Below are 21,401 nucleotides of genomic sequence, written 5' to 3'. Positions count from 1 at the left end.
TTTACACCCAGCAGGGGGAGGCGCTGTAATAAAAACTAGATGGAGTTCACCGTGGGAACCAAAGAAAGCCAGAATGAGATCAGTATGAAGTTACGTGTGATTAGACCGGAAATGACATACTTGGATTACAAAATAAAGGTTCCACACGCGATAAGGCCTTAGAACTGCACTATTGTAAGTGGTAGGTATTGTGATTTTGTAATTTTTTTGTAATGTTGTTTTTCTTTCTTTTTTTTCTTCCTTTTTTTTAAATTTCAGTAACAGTCTGTGCATGGCTCATGTGTTGGTGTCTCTGTTGTGTGTTTGCCTACAGAAAGGACTACACACTCTGCCTCCTGAACTACATTTCCCATCAGAGCAGGAGTGGTGCTGCAGCACAGATTCGCTCTGAATAATCACATAAAGACTCTACTAAACTCATGTGCTGATTGTAAACCTGATGAAGGTCTTTATCCTGAAAACTTTGTCTATTAAAGATAGAAACTTGCATCTGATCCAGGTGTGACACTCTCCTTAGTTTAGTTTATTAGTTTAATAAGGGACAATGTGCAATTACATTAATAATTTAAAGGAAAAAAATGAAAAGATGGTTGCACCAGATTTAGCTCCCAGCTAATTTCCATCTGTAGTCCCTACACATAACATAGAAGTAATAGTACAATACTACTGTAGTAAAATACTCCTTTTTTGTACACTTTATTAAATAGGCTAATAATAAAATTTTAAAAAAAGAATAGAATAGAAAAGAAAGAATAAAACATAAGCAGCTCATGTGCTATAGTCAACGTTTTATTCAATTTTCTTTTTCACGATCATGAGCTAATAAAATAAAGACGTTTGATTTGAAAATCCTTTTATTGTGAAGGTTCGTACCCGGAAGTGGCTTCTATTTTTACTCTGTCTGTCCGGACCAGCCACGGACGGTATGTGAGAAAGACTTGTACTGGAAGGGGAAGAGGACGCTACTACAGCCTGTGTGTGTGAGGGGATCGATTAAAAAGACTGGGTAGGTGCGTATCTTCCAGCCATGAATTAAGCCGCTTTCTCACTGTAGGTTTGGTGTTTTTTTTTAGCCTCAAGTCAACTAACTATCTATCTATCTAACTAGCCTGCTTGTAGTTACCGTTAGCTAGCTCGTTAGCCTAAACACGCGTAATGTTAAAGCTGCTGCTGCTGCTGCTGCTGCTGTCTATCTATCGTCTCAGTGTCTCTTCTCTCTTTCTGTCTCTCCTCAGTGTTGTCAGGTGGTCACGGAGCCTTATTTGATTGAAGAAGACCGATACCGTCCACGAAAAAAAGAAAAGTCCACAACCAAGCTGCTGCTGTTTTTGCCCGGAGTTAAAAAGAAAAGGTTTTTTTTTTTTTTTTTTTTTTGTAACGGTGTAACGGTTTAATTTGATCCACCACCGACCGACCTCAGGATGTCTGGACAGAGCATTACAGACAGGATCACCGCCGCACAGCACAGTGTCACCGGCTCGGCCATCTCCAAAACTGTGTGCAAGGCGACCACACATGAAATAATGGGGCCAAAAAAGAAACATTTGGATTGTAAGTACATTTTTTGTGGTTATTTGTTGTTGTTTGTTGTGGTGGTGGTTAACGTTAGCCCCGGACTCTGAATAATGCTGTGTCTGTCTGTGGCTATGAGGCCTGTGCTGCTTATATAGGCTGCTACATGTTCATGTTAAAGTTAGCCACTCTATGGTAGTCAGTCAAGTCCACTGTTTAAACCACTATGCATTCAAATACATTAGAAAATACATGTGTTGTCTGTGACAGTGGGCTGTGTGTAATTAAAACAGTCTGCCTAGGCTGTGACATGACTCATTGTTGCAGCTTGGAGCCATATTAATGCTATTTAATTGTTACCATGAAGGCATGAACACAATTAGCCACACTTTATGGTCATTATTTTATTGTTGGTTACATTTACCCCCAAAGGTTAGGCTGTGTTATATAGCCTGCTATCCCTGGAGAAGGTGAATAATCAATGGTCAATGCAAACATAAAGCAATTATGAGCTGTCCAGTTGGAAGGGGTAACTTGTGGAGCAATAGGAAATTGTAATGTTTACTGGATTTGTCACAAGTCACAATGAGACACAGCTTTGCCATTGAGTTATATTGCAGCTCTTGGTTTGTCTTGTGTCTTGACTGCTACCACAGATGATGCTACAGGTAGATATCCCAAATTTTCCCTCAAAACTGCTGGGCATTAATTTGTAATCCCAGCTGCCTGATGCCCACAGCATTTAATGGGTAAAGTTGGCTCATACAACTGATTCCTAAGGAAAAAATAATAAAAAAGTTGGATAGTTATGGGTGTAAAGATGGGTCTAAATTTGAACGGTCTGGTATTAGGATAATTAAACCATTTAAAGCTCTGTACAATAATCAGTGCAGGCCGGCTATTCTCGTCCTGTTGAGTCAGTTCTTACTTCAGGAAGTGGCGGTGGGGTTGTGGACTTTGATGTACGGCTTTATCAAGGGAACACAAGCAAATATTCAACAGGATCAACCAGGTCCATAATGATACCATCGGTCAGAATGAGGTTATTTTTGTGTCGAGCTGTTGATAATAGAGGGATAGGGTTTCAGCTGCATTGACTTTTATAATGATTGAGAGGTTTTACTGGATAGTTAACAGCCTTAGGGTCACGACCAGTTTTCTAGTCTTTCTGTCGGGGGCTTCCAAATGTAATAGATCATATGTAGACAGATGTGTGTGGTGGAATAACAGTGACATTGTAAGCAACAGCAGCAGCAAAATGCCAGTAAAGATTTTGTCATAAGTGCTATGTTGCAGTGAAACCGGATTCGTGTATTCCATATTGTTATCATATATCACAGAAGTGAAATACCGCAAGTGGTGTACCACCAAGAATCAGCATAGGATGCTAAATGGAGACAGAAGCACCACTATGTCAGTCAACAGTGGTGTATGTGCTGGTGAAATACAGTATGAATGAATGATAAAGCTGAGCGATCATAGTTTTTGACCAACTGAATGTGACGTGACTGAGTTGGAGTTTCCTCATTAGCAAACAGCTGGAGAGTATATGCAAAATGTCTCTATGATGTAAGCAGTGTACTGTAGTATAACAATACATCCTCAGTTACGTTGACTTTACATGGTCAAACCATAAACAGTTTTGACACTACGACATAATAATCGCATTGTTTCGGCTAGATTTATGCTCTGAATGACACGGAGAAGGGGCGTCTGTTCAGATGTTGTGGTTTTTTGGTCATTTTCTATGAGTGATCTATACACTCTGATGTAGCGCTCTTCATTTTGAAGTCCTCTTTGTTTCATCTTTTCAGTAACTTGTGGCTTTTCAACTCCACTACAACTGTGAATATTCTTTGACCGTCTGAAAATATGCACCATGCCTCCCCCCCCCCCCCTTTTTTTTTTTTTAAACAACATCCCGTCTTTTCCTCTAGATCAAAGTCAGCATTTTACTTTGCCTCCCAGTGCGGAGGGACCAGCGAAGATAAACACATTTAGTTTCCATATGGTCGGACACCACCACATCTCTAGAACTCGCTCTGAGACATCGTAAACAAACACTTAATTGCGTTTTACCTTTGTTGTCGTTATACCGTCATCTGGCCTTCATTCTACTGACTTTGAACTGCTCCTTCTATTTGTCTTTCTTTCTTTTTTTTATGAACTTTATTTATAGTTTGTACCAAATATGCACAAACGGAGCCTCGGGTCTAATAAGAATAACGACGGGGTGTACTGTAGCTCCTACCATTTCCTAAATAGACACCCATAGGTTTGTCGTTGCAGCTTAGAAGATCTCATCAAGTGTCGTGTATGTGTATTTCCGATTCTGGTCATAACAGCTGAGTCAACCCAAGGAAATATGTTGCTTGCTTCTGTCAGCGGAGTAGAAACAGACTGAAAACGGCGCTCGCACACACATTTTTCATGTTGAGGATGTCCGCCCGTCTCTGACAATTTGCTGTCTTGCAGTTTGTTTTTTTCCCCCCACGAACTTCCCATATTCCCCGTCTTTCACTTCAGTTATTTCCCTTTTCCCCATTCAATTGTTTTTCCTGAGGCTTTTTTAATTTGGGCCACAGCAAGTGACAGAAGTTGGCAGCACTGTATCCAGTATTATTGTGCAGACTGGTACTGTATTTTGCAGTTTAATATGAATAGAAGTCACCCATCATCAGCCTGTTGTTGGATACATGATACTGTATAAGGTCGTCCGTGACCTGCTTTTCCGGACACTAAGATATTTATACACAGTGGGTTGGGATTGAAATGGCCGTGTGATGATGTATAAGCAAATATTTTGTCACAGTGGTTATTGAAGGAAGTGTAATAGATAGATGTGCATCACGTTCCTGTTGTAACAACAGCGTATTATTTATGGGAGCAACCTCTTCCTTGGCACGGCGTGGAATCCACTCCTCCTATTTTTAGGTCCGGCTTGACCAAAGTAGGACCCTACTGTATTTGATGTTGGAACATATGTGACCCGTTCTATCAAATTGAGTCTATTTTTAGATAATCAGCTGATAACGTGGAAAACCCATAAAAAATCAGATTTTATTATTTTTTTTTACCCTAATTTCAAAGCAATGACATTCAAAAACAATCTCCCAAAGTTTCACAGTCCAGATAATTGAGAAAAGGCACGAAAATGATGATTAAAGTTGACTTGCAACTTAAACCCTCTGAAAATGAGCGTTGCATCGGTGCAAAACATGAAATATCTTCTGAACCGTTCATGATAGAGACGAGCTGTTAACTGCATCTGAATCGTGGGATTCTCCGCTTTCCCACGGTCATTGAATGGTGCCTCTATGACGAGAAGGGACGGGTACAGAAACGGGTAGCATCGGCGCTAACAGAGTGTAGCATCGATGCTAAACCGAACGTACACGCTTGCACATGTTTTACAAAACGTCAACAAAACATGACAACTTCTGAACCGTTTATGATAGAGACGAGCTGTAAAAAGCATCTGAATTGTGAGATTCCCTGCTTTCCGAGGGTCATTGAATGGTGCATCTATGAGAACAAGGGACTGTATAGGGTGCGTGTAATCACGTGGTACAGGAACAGATGCCAGAGTCACTGGCAAAAACTTTAACTGCAATTTTAGAACGGAATAAGAGAGTGAAAGATCGTAATTCAAATGGCCACATCTCAAAAACCATCAAATGTATGACTTTGACTAGGGTATCATTTTAAAGCTTATTTTCTAATCTTTCCATTGATAACAAAATCTCAACTTTGCAATTTGGGTCACTGTGACTCATTTTGATGGATCAGGTCACATATGGGTTTTTGAATAAGCTGCGGGAGCTGCTGGACTGAACTGAACTGGACTGGACTGAAGCCTCTCCTTGGTAATCTAGAGACCCCAGTGCTCGGCAAGAATCTCACTTAGGTCTGAGGTATTTAAAGATAGCCGCCCGGAGTGAAGGGTGCATTATTTGTGTTTGGAGTTTCCTGACAAGGCACACATGGCCCCTGCGCTGTCTCGCTTCCATCCCTCTGTTCTTAGTGTCTGGATTGCAGGTGAGATATGACCCTCCAGTCCACGCCACAGTCTATGTTGAGTTTGCGCTGACTGGACCGCAGTTCACATTCTTTAACACAGGCGTGCTAGATAAACTCGGGTCTCGTAACTTTAAAGAGACTCTGCAGTTAACAGACAGGGAACAAATCAACCTGTGGCCGGCAGCTTCAGCGTATTTACTTGTGCATTTGTTTAAAGTAAGTGTGAATGAAATGACTTCTGGGAAAATTAGCACCAAATAAGTTTAGTACGGTTTACACCTCAGTAGAGTTAGAGTATGAAACCACAGGCCTGTAATGTATGGTATTTCCTCCACACAGTGGGCAGCATAACAGCAGCCATTGTTCATCCCGGTTAATTCATCACACAGTAAAGCTTAAAAGCAATAGGCCAATCACTGCATAGTCTCCACAAGTCACACTAAAACGTATGGCGGCTCCATTCAAAGTCACAGTTAATGCTTATGTTGCTATTTTTTCTGCTCCAAACTATTGCTGCTATTGGTATTTAAAAACCCATAATAAGTCCACCTTTATCACACACACACACTGTTGTTACACTGCTCAAAGGTCTCTCATGAGGTAATGAGTATATGAAGTCAGCAGTGGCTGTGGACCTTTGATACTGACATCAATACTGGAGATGGATATCTAGCAGGATTTGTAGCTATACAGTGTAAACAGTCCAACCCGGTCCCTAGAGTCTATAATGTCCAACCAGTGTCACAGCATCATGATTTAAGCTGCAGTGCAGCAGCTTGCAATTACTGCTGGTTAACATGTAGTGTTGAATGACAAGAGACAGAAAAGCAAAAAAAGAAATAAAAAAATGGTGTTTTCTGCAAGTTTGGTCCTTTATTGAATACTGGGAGGAGGAGAGAGTCAAACCAGAGGAGCTAAACTGGCAGATATGACTGTCTGACACCACTTGGACTTAAAGGGATAGTTCAACATTTTGGCAAATTGGCCCATTGCCATAATCCCTATAGTCATAGCAGTAGGTTTGTTACCTTTAATTGTCGGTGCAAGCTATTTTTAGAACGGCGGAGCAGAGCCGTGAGCTGCTCAGAGCTACGCTACGGAGGCTCATGGGATTTCTTGGTTTCCCTCATCAAATACACAATCCAACAACTCCAAAACGCTCTGGTGGCCAAGTTGTGAACTGCACATTCACCACGCTATGAGATAATAACACAACGTTACCACACAGAGTTGTTTCAGAGGTAAATGCGGAGACTGCTCAACGCACATCAGTGGTTTTGCATGAATTTACCTCTGCTCCGCCGTTCTAAAAATAACTTGCACCGACAATTAAAGGTAACGAACCTACTGCTATGACTATAGCGATTATGGCAATGGGCCAATTTGCCAAAATGTTGAACTATCCCTTTAACATTGAAGGTGGATGCCCATATTAGTATATCAGTCGGTAGTGTTTTTTTTATTTTATTACTTTATCCCCGGAGGTATTTGAATGAGGTGATTGACAGTTTATTACAGGGTTTATAGCCACGACAAGTCGTACGCACCACTTCCTGTCACAGCCGACTGTGGGTTTGCTCACTGATTATGGCACATTGTTGATTTCCATGATCACATCACTAGCAGTTTTATGACTGAGAGAGACTATAATCAACAACAATAACGTTGGAAACCCAAACTAGTGTCTTTTTTGTGTTCATATTGATCAGTTTTACTTACTTTTAGGAAGTAAAAACACGAAGAGAAGCAATATTGAGAAGCTCTCCCCTCTTTTATCATAGATAGTCTATGAGGTTATTGAGTGCACAATCCAAGTGGAATGACACTGTGGACCTTTTTGAACCGTCTCATTCATGTGTCACCTGGTTTGAGTTTGATGGTGGATTGTGGTTTTGATTTCATCTGGTTGCCGTGGGCAGCATTTAACCCCTGCCTACTGGAAGTGTCTGACCCAGGAATCAGGGTTCACTGGTCTGCAGAAATGATGCATCATGCGAACTATAGGTTGTTCAAAAGATTCAAGCAAATGTAGGGAAAATGTTCCTCTTCTTCTTCTTATTTTTTATTTTTTTATTGAAACAGCGGTTGTTAAAGGCGAGACATTATTCAGGCTGCATAAACCAGTGGGATATTGGTTACAGAGAGAAGTTAGGCATGTCCAAAATCTGAGGCGGCTTTTATTGTTTTGGAAATTTTTATTGCACCTGCTGGTTCAGCTATTGCAGTGTTATTAAACTGGTGAAGGAAGCTTGCATTATGTCCCATTATTAAGTACCGGGCGGTAAATCATTACAGGACAAGATTGTGATCACAGTGAAAACATTTCATCTCCCCCTGCTTCTTCTTTCTGGTCTTATAATTTCCTCGTCTCTTAGCAGAGCTGAAGGCTGCATTGCATTCCCTGGAAAGTCAGTGAGTCTGCAGTGAAGTCTGCTTCACCTGAGCCGCTCGTAGGAAGGAATCTGTACTTTCCTCTCCCCCTCTCTCCGTGGCTCGGCTCGGCTCCTCCTTTTGATTTCACCATCCACGACGCACATGTAGTAGCACATGTAGCATGTGACTGCAGTGGCATCGAGTGACGACGGCCCTTAAAAAGAGTGCTGACGACGCCGGTGTGTCCGCCAGCTGAGCCGGAGACGAGGGAGAAGTACCTGTGAGATACGATCATGCAAATCAAAGCAGCCGCCATGACGCTGCTGGCTGCTGCAGGCGCGGAATAACAAGCGACACCCGTCTGGTCACCTGATACAGTTTAGCAAACCTGTTTTAAACAGAAGTTGTTGTTTTTTTTTACGGTATTTACACACTCGGCTGCAGTTTGTCTCCTGGCAGCTCTCCAAGTGGAACCTCACAGATGATCTGAGGTCTGTTTCAGGGCCTCCATGTGCACTTTAGCTCACATCGCATAACGGCGTTGTAAGGGGATAGACGTTTCCTGAAGCAGGAAGTGTTCCTCTGGGTCTGAAAGTAAGCCGTGGATTGTCAGTGGGTAAAGAGCCAACAGGAAGTCATTCCATAACCCGGCCCCTTCCCAGAGCCCCGGGGATCTGGGCCGATCAGATGTGAGATTGGCCCGGATACTTCTGATGCATTTCCTGGCAATTAGGCCGGCATCTTGATTTCAGCGACCATGTTTGGCCACTGGAATGCCCCCCAACAGCCCAGACATGTTAGTTAAGAAGAATCTCATCAAACTGTTTTTAATTCTCTTAATTCTTTAAAGATTCTCTATTGATTAAAAAAAAAATCAGATCAATCATCTGTTTGTTGCACCGAGTTGTCACAAGTTGCCGCACAAGTTTACCCGAGTAAGGAAAACGAATTTGATTGTCGTTATCAAGCGGGTGGGATATTCAAAGCTCGGGGCGAGAGTCGCGAGACCGAGCCCGGTGTGTGTGTGCGTGTCTCAGACGTTTGATTGATGGATGATGGATCCAATATCAGTGGCTGGTGAATTGTGTGCAGACTGACGTATAATCCGTGCGCCTGCATTATCCAATGCGAAAAAATAAACTACACTTTCATTTCGGATTTACTCAAAAATAGAATTTTGCACAAAGTTTGGCCTACATCGTCTGATGGATGAGTTATTACACTAATTTTATGATCCAGAGTGGGCTCAAATTCAATTTTCTTTTCTGTACAGCTTTAACTTCTTTTTTTTTCTTCTAATAAATAAACCTCTTGGTTTGTTCAGACCCATACTTGGCGTCCATTAAGGCGATACAATATTGCCATGCAAAATATCACGATACTATGCTGTATCAATTTTTTTCCCCTCGCCCCTACTCGGTACTAGAAATGATGCCTGCCTATAGTAGTAGTACTATAAACCATTTAGTGGTCCTGATATATGGGAGCCACGTGTCCTACGAGGTATGTTGACGTGTGCAGCACTCGGCTTCTTCCACCTATAGCAACAACACAAGAGACAAAGCAGCAAACACAGTGCTCATGCCGACCGTCCATGGCTTACGGACAAATCCTCTACATGCCGTGAAATATGGCTCATTATTACACTTCTACAGCCAAGAGTCTCATGAAACCAGTGGGTCAAACTGTCTTAAACCTAAGAAGCCAGTGGAGGGGCATCTCACTAACTAACATGTTGACCTGCTCAAGGATTCTAGTCAGAAGTTAAATGCAAATGTTATAACATAATCATCTCATGGCTTCAAATAGAGAAGTCTGATTTGTTTTAGGGAAGAAGATGCAAAAGATTCATTTCAATTTTCACAGGAAAAAAATGTTGCATCATGATGATGGTGATAATTTTTTGTTGCGTCTTGTTGTAGTAAACAGACTTTGTTCCTGTGCAACCAGAACATATGATTTGTAGGTTGGTGCATCTCAATGCACAACAATGTTTTACACATTTAACTTTTATCCAAAACATACCTGCTTTTGGTGATATTTTGTTTTGTTTGCGTTGGTTGTTTCTACATCTTTGATTTTGACAAACTGACCTTTAACTTTCACCTTTGGAGTTTGATGCAGCTAATGGCGATGATGTGGTTATTGTTTTAGGTCACTTATCATTGTGGCTGACAGGAAACACAAAGTTCACATTGGAAACATGAACCCAACTATAACTGCAAACTTCCTAAAATATCAGCAGGTTGAAAGTGTGCAGATCATTTTAATTTGAGTCATATTGTGGCAGGTGTCATATGAGTGTCATCATTTTGGTTTCATAACAACACTGCACACACAGCGATGTGCATGGGAAAGGTTATCCTGGGTTAAAAAGCAGCAAAGATGAAGATGGCTACTGTATGAGCCATGTTGAGTCATGATGACAGTCTCATAAAGTGTCCCCCTGGTAGTAACAGTCAGTGTAGTTTTAGTTTATGACTGGTAACTAATCCAGAGGGACAGAAGAAAGACTCTGCACACTGACAGGGTGGGGGTGGGGGGGGGCTCCTCGCCAACAGCTGTCTGCTGATGTCAGACAGATGTTCTGTCAACACAAACGGTGCAGATGAGTTAGTGAACAGGCTTTCGCTTTCTGTCCTGTCATTACACTGGATGTAGTATGATCTACATATAGAAGTGAATCATTTGCTACCGGCGGTCCTTGTTTAGTTGAAGTAGATTATTTATTTATTTATTTTTTTGTACAATATGACTCCCTTGTGAGTGAGTGAGTGAATGCAGGTTTTTATTCCCACTCAGCTGTTTTGCATTTATAGGCCGAATAAATGAAAACGTCATGGTTTGATTGTTTTGCATAAATAAATTCTTCATCCACAGTTTTACATGGTGGAAATGTGTTAACAGTTCAGCCTGTTGTCGCTTCACTCCATTTTTATGTGCAATGAAACAACAGAGTTGCTTGTTTTTTGAGTGCAGAAGGAATTGGAAGTTTCCAGGATGTTGATCTCCAGATTTTGGGATTTGCAGAAGACTGAGATGAATCTAATTCAGACGTGTTGGAGCATTTATCAGTCAAGGAACCACACACATGAAGCCAAGCTCACATGAAGAGAAGGCTTTGAAGTAGTGACAGCTGTGTCACAACACAGCAGTTAATACCAGAGATCAGCAATTAAATGTCAGAGGGTGCTGGTGTTGTCCTTCCTCTCCACTGTATCTACTTGAACCTGAGAAGTTGTTCTGCCTCTGGCATCTTGAAATCTTTTTGAACCGACTTTATTTGGTGCCTTGTGGCTTCTGTTTTAATGAAGCATTTAATTTGAAGTTGCTCAACTCATACAAGAGCATGTAAAGATCTTTACTTAATCTCAAACGAAGGGAGAACATCTGCTGTTCTGCTTTACAACTGGAGACACTAGTTGGTTTTACAACAGTCTTATGTTAATGGAGCTGCTCTGATGTCCTAACGTTTTCCCTCAGACAGATAAAAGATGCAAAAATATCTCTTGAAGCTACAGCAGAAAAGACTCGGGAATAATCCGTTTGACTGCTGCGTGTGGTGTGTGCAGAATAAAAAGTACAGCTGCTGTAACGTGGAGTGTTTTTCCAGTGCGTGCTGCTGATTCACAGAGATTTCTGTGAATCCGTTTTGCACAGAAGCTCTTACCTACTACTTCCTCGTTGCAAAAGAGTTTGCTCATCACTTCCTGTCTCATGTGCTCAGTCAGTGAGATCCATCTGATAATGCAGCCAGCCGTTCTTGCTCTCTTCAGTCCTCCACCCTTTAGGAAATCCTCCACAGAAACACACAGTTTCACCAGCTGCTTCATTTTACTTTGACTTCACATTTTCTATTTCTTTAATAATCGTTGTTGACATTGCAGACGAAAAAATCAGTTTAGCCCACTCCGAGTCAAGTCTTTTTTTATTTCTTTTTCTTTTATAGCCTTATACTGTATGTTTTTCAATCATGCCCTCTAGCCTCTGATTTGAAAAATCAAAGTAGCTCTGGAAAAGCAACAGACGAAGGATTCCTCTGTTCCACTGCTGTGATGTTGGCAGCAAGAGGAACCTTTACATTTAACCTTCTGTACATAAGGAGCTGCATTAAATGTGCTGCAGTCCTCTTCAGGGCTTTACATGTTTGTTCTGTCAGCTGTTTTTAGTTGAAGTCTCAGTCGTGAAAGAGGAAGTCCTTCTTTTTGTCGTTTTTTAACTTCTTTTTTTTATGAAAGTCCATTTATATTCGACTATAACTATGGATATTTTTGTGCTGTCTGTCTTTTACAAGATTTTTTGAATCTTTTGATAAGTAGATCACCTGCTTCTAGTGAAGTCCAAGGATGTTCATTCAGTTAAACTAGACCAGATTTCATCCAACTGATTTTAGGCCAAAAGAAAATTTGAGTTTTACCAAAACTAAAAAGCTGCTACCTTATCTGGACTACGGCTGCTACACAACATACACAATGTACTGGTACATTGTAAATCCTCAGCATGACAGTGTGAATGTGTCCTGTGTGCAGCATTGCTCTGAATCTGGGACACGAGTGAAAGTTGGCTTCTTATAGTTGAACCTACTTCTGTGGGGTAATGCAGCACAAACATGTGTGATTGTTGAGCCGAGCTCTGCAGCTCACAAGTCACAAGCCTCAGAGAAAATTTACAGCCACAATGTATGCAGGCCATTCTAGCCCACAGGCCATGCGTGGGCTCTATAAGCTTCTTGTTACAGTACATTTAGTGACATTTTAATGTGCACTCATTACGGCTCAGGCAGCCAACATGTGAAAGAAGCAGGAAATACTCTCATCGTTTATCTGCTATACTTTGTCTCAGACATTCTGCTGACCAAAGGCTTTTAGTGTTTGTTAAGACTTGTGTTAATCTTGTCTTCAGGAATGATTGTGAAATGTGGCTTTTTTTTTCATTGTAAAGCCAAGAAAATATATTTTGCTTCGCCTTTTTCGAAATTTCAGTTCTGTTTCAGCAGCAATAGAGTTTAAGGAAGTTTGAGGAGGAAATGAGTTTCACTGAAGTGGCCTCTCCTCAACCCAGTGACGTTTAGGAGCAGAGACGATCATGAGAGACAGAGACGGAGACAGAGGTGAAAGAAACAGACCGCAGGTCTCTAAACCGCAGTTACTGATGGGAACTGTTGAAGACCTGTTATCGCTTCTTCTTCCTCAGCGAAGCTCGGCCGGTTCACACGGGTTCCTTTTTGTGATGCGGCTGCGTTTTGACAAATTCCTACAGCGCTTGTGTTTTAGGAAACGTGTGAGGAATTGATCTGATCATAAAAATGCACAATAGATGCTGAATATATTTAAAGTTCACATGTCAGATATCGACCATGACAAAAGTGACTGCAGTTCCTCAGCAGATTGAGGTTTGTCTCTTCCTGTGACCCAGACTGAGCAGCTACATAAGAAAGGTCACATGTTTATCTTATCAAAAGCGTCTGTCCTCTGCACTGCTCTGCCATAACAGGCCCCACTTTGATCCGTCTTAAAGGGATAGTTCAACATTTTGGCAAATTGGCCCGTGGCTATAATCCCTATAGTCATAGCAGTAGGTTCGTTACCTTTACATTTGTCGGTGCAAGCTATTTTTAGAACGGCGGAGCAGAGCTGTGAGCTGCTCAGAGCTACGCTACGGAGGCTCATGGGATTTCTTGGTTTCCCCCTCATCAAACTCATCAAATACACAATCAACAACTCCACAACGCTCTGGTGGACAAGTTGTGACCTGCACATTCACCACGCTATGAGATAATAACAGAACGTTACGAAACAGAGCCATTTTAGAGGTAAATTCAGAATCTGCTTGCTGAAAAACTGTCCCTGAAGGCAACGCGCATCAGCGGTTTTGCATGAATTTCCCTCTAAAACAACTCTGTCTGGTAACGTTCTGTTATTATCTCACAATGTGGTGAATGTGCAGGTCACAACTTGTCCACCAGAGCGTTGTGGAGTTGTTGGATTGTGTATTTGATGAGTTTGATGAGGCAAACCAAGAAATCCCATGAGCCTCCGTAGCGTAGCTCTGAGCAGCTTGCGGCTCTGCTCCGCCGTTATAAAAAGTAGCTTGCACCGACAATTAAAGGTAACGAACCTACTGCTATGACTATAGGGATTATGGCAATGGGCCAATTTGCCAAAATGTTGAACTATCCCTTTAAGCTGTCATCATTAGTCAGCCTGATCTCCTATAGAGGCCTTGGGTCTATGGAGCCACGACCTTCTGATGACGAGTAGCGGTTTACTATTATTATTATGGTTTGTTGATCGTTGCGCAAAACGTGGCTCAGCAACACCAGTTGAGAAAGACGGTGGCGAGCTCGTGCCCTCCACAGCCGCAGTTTCAGTTACATCTGAAAAGCCTTTTGTTGTCACATGGGTGGTCTATTGTGTATGTAAAAAAAGCAAAAAAAGCCTTTTGTGTGGCGTTCTGCAAACACTGAGAAGGATTCATAGACCACCCATGTAAACAGGCCTGAATGGAGAACACCACCGCCTCTGACAGTTAATGGTTACAACTAAAAACAAAGTCAACACAGTCAATAAAACAGGGCTATAAAATTAAATATATATGTTACTCTTATGAGGCTTGGATTGTACAACTCAAGTCAAGTACCAAATTCACTTAAATATTTATTTACATTGTCTGCCAAGCTCCCTTTGGCTCCTGATAGCTGTGAATATTAATATCTGGGATCTTTGTCAGCAGTTTGTCTGACTGTCGCACGGTTTTCTATAGGAGCACAAAATGAAGACGTTCATTTACTGTACCACCTCCTCAAAATGTTAATATCTGATTATATGAATAACTAGAATCACATCCCAGTGCTCAGTCACTTGTTTACTCAGGATTTTTCAGCTCAGTCACATGAATTTTATTGCATCGCCTCTTCCTTTGTGTTTCTTTGTCATCATGTAGTCAGTTGTGCTCCTCAACACCCCACACTGTAAAGACAAAGGGCTCCGGCTGCTTTTGTTTTTTTGTTTTTTAAGTTTTTCCTGTATATATTTCTTTTAGTCTTCACTCTTACGCTTCAGATAAAAGATTAAAGGGATACGCCAACATTTTTTTTTCCGTGTCTTGCCTCACTCCCGAGTCCATGACCAGCAGATAGACACCATCCTTTCGACTGTGCGTGCAGTAACAAGGGAGATAGAGCTGTATCGCCCGTAATTAGCTTAGCTCAAACACTGGAAGTGTATGGGTAGTGTTAGCCTGCCTCCACCTAAAGTCATCAGAGAAACTCTTCAGCAACTCTAAACGGAAACCGGCGGGCCGATCTTCGTCTCAGAGCTGACAAAACTCTCCGGTAAGGCATCTTGAGCGGTCAAATGCCGCTAACGGGACGGGATCGGTCAAAACGGAGGGTTCAAGCAAAGACGCTTTATTTTGGTTCAAGCTAGCTACATCGAGGGTAGGTTAGCTTCCTATTTCAAAGTAAAAGCACAAATTCTATCGTCATGGTTTTCTGTATGTAAAGGGCAATGGGTGTTTTATTTTGTGAAAGTAACCGAAAGTGCGTTGGTCACAACGGCTAGCTTGAGTAGCGCCGAATTCGTCCGAACAAAATTGTAAACAGCTGGTATTTAGACAAATGAACGACACACTGCTGATCTAAACGGCTAGTTTCTTGCCTAGAAATGTTTGAAATGTCGATAAAGTGATATATTTACAGAGTTTAGAGCTAAAATGAAATCAGCTTCTGACTGCTGATTTCGGCTCGGGTAGGAGGCAGGCTAACACTACCCATACACGTCTTCCAGTGTTTGAGCTAAGCTAATTATGGGCTACTGCACGCACAGTCGAAAGGATGGTGTCTATCTGCTGGTCATGGACTCAGGAGTGAGGCAAGACACGAAAAAAAAAATGTTGCCGTATCCCTTTAAATTTGTGGTTCCATACAGGTTTATATGGACATATGGTGGGATGCTGATGCTGCTGCGTTTCCCTCACTCCTCTGGATCCAGGTCTAATATCACAGTCTGGGGCAGCTTCATGCTGATTTTGTGTTTGGTCCAGCCAGCGTGGAAGCAAAGGTGGCGTCAGGAAGAGTCTCTTTAACAACAATATGGCCGGATCCATGTTTAAAAAGGGGCAGTATATGAAGATATATATAGCGAAGGGGGCTGATGTCATTGTTCAGTCCCATGACCTTGATGGAAAGAGGAACTGCGAGGCATCAACCTTTCACTTCAGGCCAGGTGGTGGTGGCACTCGGCCGTGGCAGTCAAGTCCACCAATCAGAGGCTTATATTTGTGTATGAAAAGTAAGGCTGAAGTCATTAATAGAGACTGTGTGGATAATTTATAATCTCATTTTCTGAAATAAAGTGTCACAAGTAGTTATAACTTTGTCTAAAAAAAAAAAAAAAAATGCTATTTAGTATTTTCTTCCTTTTCCTGTTTTCACTTGCTTTTGAAATGTGAAGAGGCCGGTTTTCTTTCACATCATGTTTTTATAGTATCAGCTTGTCTGTCCATCCATAATAATAGCATCCATAAATAGTCTATTATCCTTAATCCTTAATGAATCAACCTCATCAAGGGCAAATAAACAGTAGAAACTGGGCACGACGTCTCTATTTCGGCACAAGGTTGCACTTTCAGTCCTCTCCATAGATGTGCAGCAGCCACACAGACATTATGGCAGTTGTCATCATCATCATCACAGACACAGTGAGGGCTACAGCCATGGGGGGGTCGGGGCGGGGGGGTGGGGGGGGCCTCCCGTCAGCTGCAGCCGTAACAAAGCTGTGGAGCTGCCTCCTGTCCGACGTGTTGTTGAGTCCACAGCTTCTGTATTCAGCATTGTTACAACAGCGCCGTGCATCACAGTCTCAACAACACTGAATCAAACTGCTGCTGCTGTTTGAATTACACCGGTGTTGCAGTGCCAGTTTTTTTTTTTTTTTTTTCCCACTGTTGATTCTGAGAGAACGACGTGGCAGAGCAGAGGTGCTGCTGTTTTGGTTTCTCAGTTTGTCTTGGGATGATCCCTGAAGGCGGGCGTACCTAGAATGAGGAAGTACAACCTGACGTCGAAGCAGGTTGCCTTCGTAGAGCTCTGTAGATTTCTAATATAGGAACATTAATGCCGTGTGTGTGTCACAAAAAGTTGGGGATATTGGGCTTTCGGATGAAATTTCAGAACGCACCTAAAATGTGCTATAACTTTTACAGGTGAATTTAATTTGACCTTCTCTAAACCTTTGAATGCACATGTCCAGCTCAGTGCTGTTCTCTAACAAGGTGATTAACCACAAAAATCACAACAACTGATCCATGAATCAACACTAAATGTTCTGCTTCAATGACAGTTTGTATTGAAACAGTCATCTTCATCGTAGTGGACGTCCTTTGGCCACGTGACAAGTTACTGCAGTGTTTTCCAACCCAGGGTTCGGGACCTCATGTTGGGTCGCCTGAAATTCGAATGGGGTCGCCTGATAGTCTAGTAATTGATAAAAAAAATTACTGATAAAAATATTTTTATAAAAAATTATGATTAAAAACACCACAGACAATCTTAAACAACTGTATTCTATACTTTCACTTTCTCGACTATAAATAGAGTTAAAATAAAATGCAGCATATAAAAATATCTGAGCTGGCGAATCTTGATTCGTCGCCAGAAATTTGTGACGTCAAAGTTACTGAGATTTTAACACCACTGTTGCCCTACTATGATATAGTATCACTGAAGCATGAACTTCTTACATTTTTCATAAATTTCACCTGAAAGTTGAATATCCCTCACTTTTTGTATATTAATAGAATAGAATAGAGAGTAGAGAATACTTTATTCATCCCTATCCCTAATATGCAGTATAATCCCCAAACTAGAAAGACCAGAATGAAACTGGAATCTATCTTTATTCATCCTCAGTATATTTTGTTGAAATGTTTTTTTTCCAGTAGCCAGAGAACAGATCAGGGGTCATGATGATGAAAAACATCCATTTGCAGCATGTTTGTCACATTCCTATACCTTAGTGTTCGGGAACTGTTTGTCCTCTCTGTTTACCTGAACTCTGACTCACCACCGGCCTCCGCTGCTCTATCGATTCTGCTCAGCTCAGCTCAACTCGCTCTGGTGAAAAATGAACAGATAAGAGAGAAAACGGTCAACCGTTCTGAAATGAAGTGAAACAAACGACAAACCGTCGGTGTGCTTCCTCTGAGGCGATGCGCGTTGATTGCTGCTCACCCTGAAGTTTCACAGGTTTTTTCCCTGTTAAGGAGTTTCTTTGGAGGATTTCCTCCGTTGATGTGAGGGCAGAAGATGTTATTATGATGCTATGTAAAGACAAACTGCTATACAAATAAACTTGCCTTGCCTCAATACCTGCCTCTCTTCTCTCTCTTGTCCCTTTTAGACCTGATTCAATGCACAAATGAGATGAATGTGAACATCCCTCAGCTGGCCGACACGTTGTTTGAGAGGACCGCCAACACCAGCTGGGTGGTTGTCTTCAAGTCGCTCACCGCCACACACCACCTGATGGTCTACGGCAATGAGGTATCAGCTGCTGCTGCTGCTGGGAGTGGTGCACTACATGTTACAATCCTACAACTGAAGCTGTTTATTGCACAATGTTTAACTGGTACACTTGTGGTAAACGCTGCTTGTGCAATCATTGGGGTTCCTCATATTTTTTTTCTTTTTTTACAGAGATTTATACAATATCTGGCTTCAAGGAACACGCTATTCAACCTCAGCAATTTTTTGGACAAAAGTGGCTTACAAGGTATATGACTAACACTGCACACTTTGTGCTGCAATAAGCTTTGAAATACTCTGTGAATATTGTCCCATGACACTTTTTGTGACCTCCTCCCTTCTTTGTTTGTCATGCAGGCTACGATATGTCAACATTCATAAGGAGGTATAGCCGCTACCTGAATGAGAAGGCTGTGTCCTACAGACAAGTTGCCTTTGACTTCACTAAAGTGAAAAGAGGGTAAGAGGTCTTTAGATTTAAAACACATGTGTTTCTGTGTTGATTTAATAGCTTTGAGATTATAAGAATTTCCCACATTTTTTCTTTTTCCTCCACAGATCTGATGGATTGATGAGAACCATGAACACAGAGAAACTCCTCAAGACCATACCCATCATCCAGAATCAGATGGATGTGTTACTGGACTTCAATGTGAGTTTGTGTATTTGATCGCAGTGTTTGGCATCCAAATCCGCTGACTGTGCTGTTGAATTTAAAGCTCAACACCTCCGCGTGTCTTTTTCTTCCAGGTCAATGCCAATGAACTGACCAACGGTGTGATCAACGCAGCCTTCATGCTTCTGTTCAAAGATGCGATCCGACTGTTTGCTGCCTACAATGAGGGCATTATCAACCTCCTGGGTAACAGCAAGCTTCTGTGTTGTCATAGCTTCACATATAACCTGTAAAGGTTTCCATACTGTCCTGTCCATTATAACTGGAGAGGACGACGAAAATTGCACTAAAAGAAAGTCGATAGGCCATGCAGTTGGATGTATGGACAGCGAAAGTGGTTAAAACCAGAAAGAATGCGTACAGATGACTCAGAATTGAAAGCAGGGATATGTTTAAATAAGATTTGTTGGCATTTTTCCATTGTTGAACAGCTACAGTCAGTTTTGATAAAAAGAGGGATACAGTATAAGTCTGGATTTTAGTATTTACTTGTTCAGCGTCTGCTGAGACAATTTCATCCAAATCCCCATGAAAGTATGTTGTATCTTTTTGTTTTTTCCCTTTCTTATTCACTTTCTTTTCATACAGAGAAATACTTTGACATGAAGAAGGTCCAGTGCAAAGAGGGACTCGACATCTACAAGAAATTCCTGACACGGATGACGAGAATCTCGGAGTTCCTCAAAGTTGCAGAGGTAAAGACCGGGGATCGGACATGAGCCTGAAACCATTAGGAGAGGTCTTTTTTCCTGTGTTTTCATTCAAATTCTGATGTTCCCTGTTCTCTTCCTGCAGCAAGTGGGGATCGATCGAGGGGACATCCCAGATCTGTCTCAGGTAAGTCTATTCATCTAAAGACACTCCCTTTAAATAACAATCATTAACTTGACACCCATCGCACCTCTTTGCTGGCTTTCCCTGACTAAGAGGCAGAGAATGGCCAAACTTTGAGGAGCTGCATTTAAATACATTATTTGTTTAATGTGTATATATATTGTTAGAATATATATTGTAACATGCATGAATTTGTCACAAAGCGGCGCACAAGTGGCAAATTATTAAAAAATACCAGCTATAAGCTTAGTGTCATTGCACAGTAGTATCTGCTTTAACAGACACAGCCTCTAGAGAAATACTGTTGGTGTTCATGATGGAGCATTAGATGGTCAGTGGTCACTTCAAGGTGTCTTTTCTTCTAATGTCCAGTAGGTAAATTGATGAGATGACATTTTTAAAGCTAAAAAACCAAAGGTCATCTTTACTGTTACATCATAGTGTTGATGTATATACAGTAGCAATAACTCAGGAACAGATGGAAAGGTTGTGACCATGTTTCACTTTTTTGTTTGGATAGTGAACTAATGACACTGATCTTTTCACCTTGGACCTGTGATGAATTAAAGGTTGTCTGTCTATTCTGCTGGGTTGTCAAGACTTTAGGGCTGGGCAGCACAAATATATGATACATTTCCTCTCAGTCACCCACAGTGTATTTGGGTTTCACATTGTCAAGACTATGAGACATTACAACAAAACATTAAAATCTTAGATATGGCTGAACAGACCTTTTCAAAGGAATTACACAACTCATTTTCTGTTTTTAGCACCAGCCAATGAGACTTTAGTAAGGTGTTTGATCAGTATTGGTGACTTAAAGGAGAATTCTGGTCATTTGTGACCCCTAAATCGTTGTCCTGATGGTCACCCAGTGTTGTCTGGAGCAAAATACGCGACTAAAATTGCTGCAGGCAAACCGGAGTTACACCATGGCTACTCGGCACTAGGGATAGCGACAACGCTAACCTATGGGGACAATTCTTTCACCCACAATCGAATATCTTTGGTACATGACTGGAAAACTTTGTGTTTTTGCATGTAGCCACTCACCTCAGACAGTCTAACTCTGAAACATCCTGGAAAGACATTACTATCCCATCACAGAGCGCCTGCTCTCCCCGCCACAGAAACAAACACTTTTTCCTTGTTGTGATGATTTCTTTACAAAAATAAACGGTCGGAGATATTTTGGACATTACCACTGCACTGCTCCACCGTTTATTGTTGTAAAGAAATCATCACAACTCCGGTGTAACTCGTTTTTTGCTCCACCCGGCACTGGGTGACCATGAGGACAACGATTTAGGGGTAAAAAATGACCGAAATTCTCCTTTAACGTTTGCTTTGCGTGGTACTTTATAGCTTATACATATTGTTGGTAGTGAACAGCAGTGGTAGTGAAATGTGTGGTTGTTGTATTTCTGTGACAGTGACTCCACCCGGCCCACTTTTACAGGA

The 21,401-nt window shown here is 41.6% G+C and overlaps 1 protein-coding gene across 36 annotated transcripts in view; it reads left to right on the top strand.

The window, feature by feature from the left end:
* The first annotated feature begins 929 nt into the window (after positions 1–929).
* picalma (phosphatidylinositol binding clathrin assembly protein a) overlaps positions 930–21,401 on the top strand; it is an 83,381-nt gene continuing 62,909 nt past the window's right edge. For 22 of the 36 annotated variants that reach the window (XM_085797095.1, XM_085797093.1, XM_085797094.1 and 19 more), the window contains exons 1-9: positions 930–1,006; positions 1,236–1,551; positions 18,306–18,448; positions 18,602–18,677; positions 18,788–18,890; positions 18,989–19,082; positions 19,181–19,292; positions 19,695–19,801; positions 19,902–19,943. In XM_085797095.1, the coding sequence (XP_085653221.1) occupies positions 1,422–1,551; positions 18,306–18,448; positions 18,602–18,677; positions 18,788–18,890; positions 18,989–19,082; positions 19,181–19,292; positions 19,695–19,801; positions 19,902–19,943 (807 nt within the window). In that variant the 5' untranslated portion in view covers positions 930–1,006; positions 1,236–1,421. Of the gene's footprint in view, positions 1,011–1,235; positions 1,552–18,305; positions 18,449–18,601; positions 18,678–18,787; positions 18,891–18,988; positions 19,083–19,180; positions 19,293–19,694; positions 19,802–19,901; positions 19,944–21,401 lie in introns of all 36 variants that reach the window. The other 14 variants (XM_085797090.1, XM_085797086.1, XM_085797074.1 and 11 more) reach the window with 1 other exon arrangement.

The sequence above is a fragment of the Trachurus japonicus genome, chromosome 14 (assembly GCF_045865225.1).
Source record: "Trachurus japonicus isolate A0001 chromosome 14, Traja_1.0".
Classification (NCBI taxonomy): domain Eukaryota; kingdom Metazoa; phylum Chordata; class Actinopteri; order Carangiformes; family Carangidae; genus Trachurus; species Trachurus japonicus.
The sequence above is the reverse complement of the archived record's forward strand: the minus strand, read 5'-3'. Positions and strand labels throughout refer to the sequence as shown.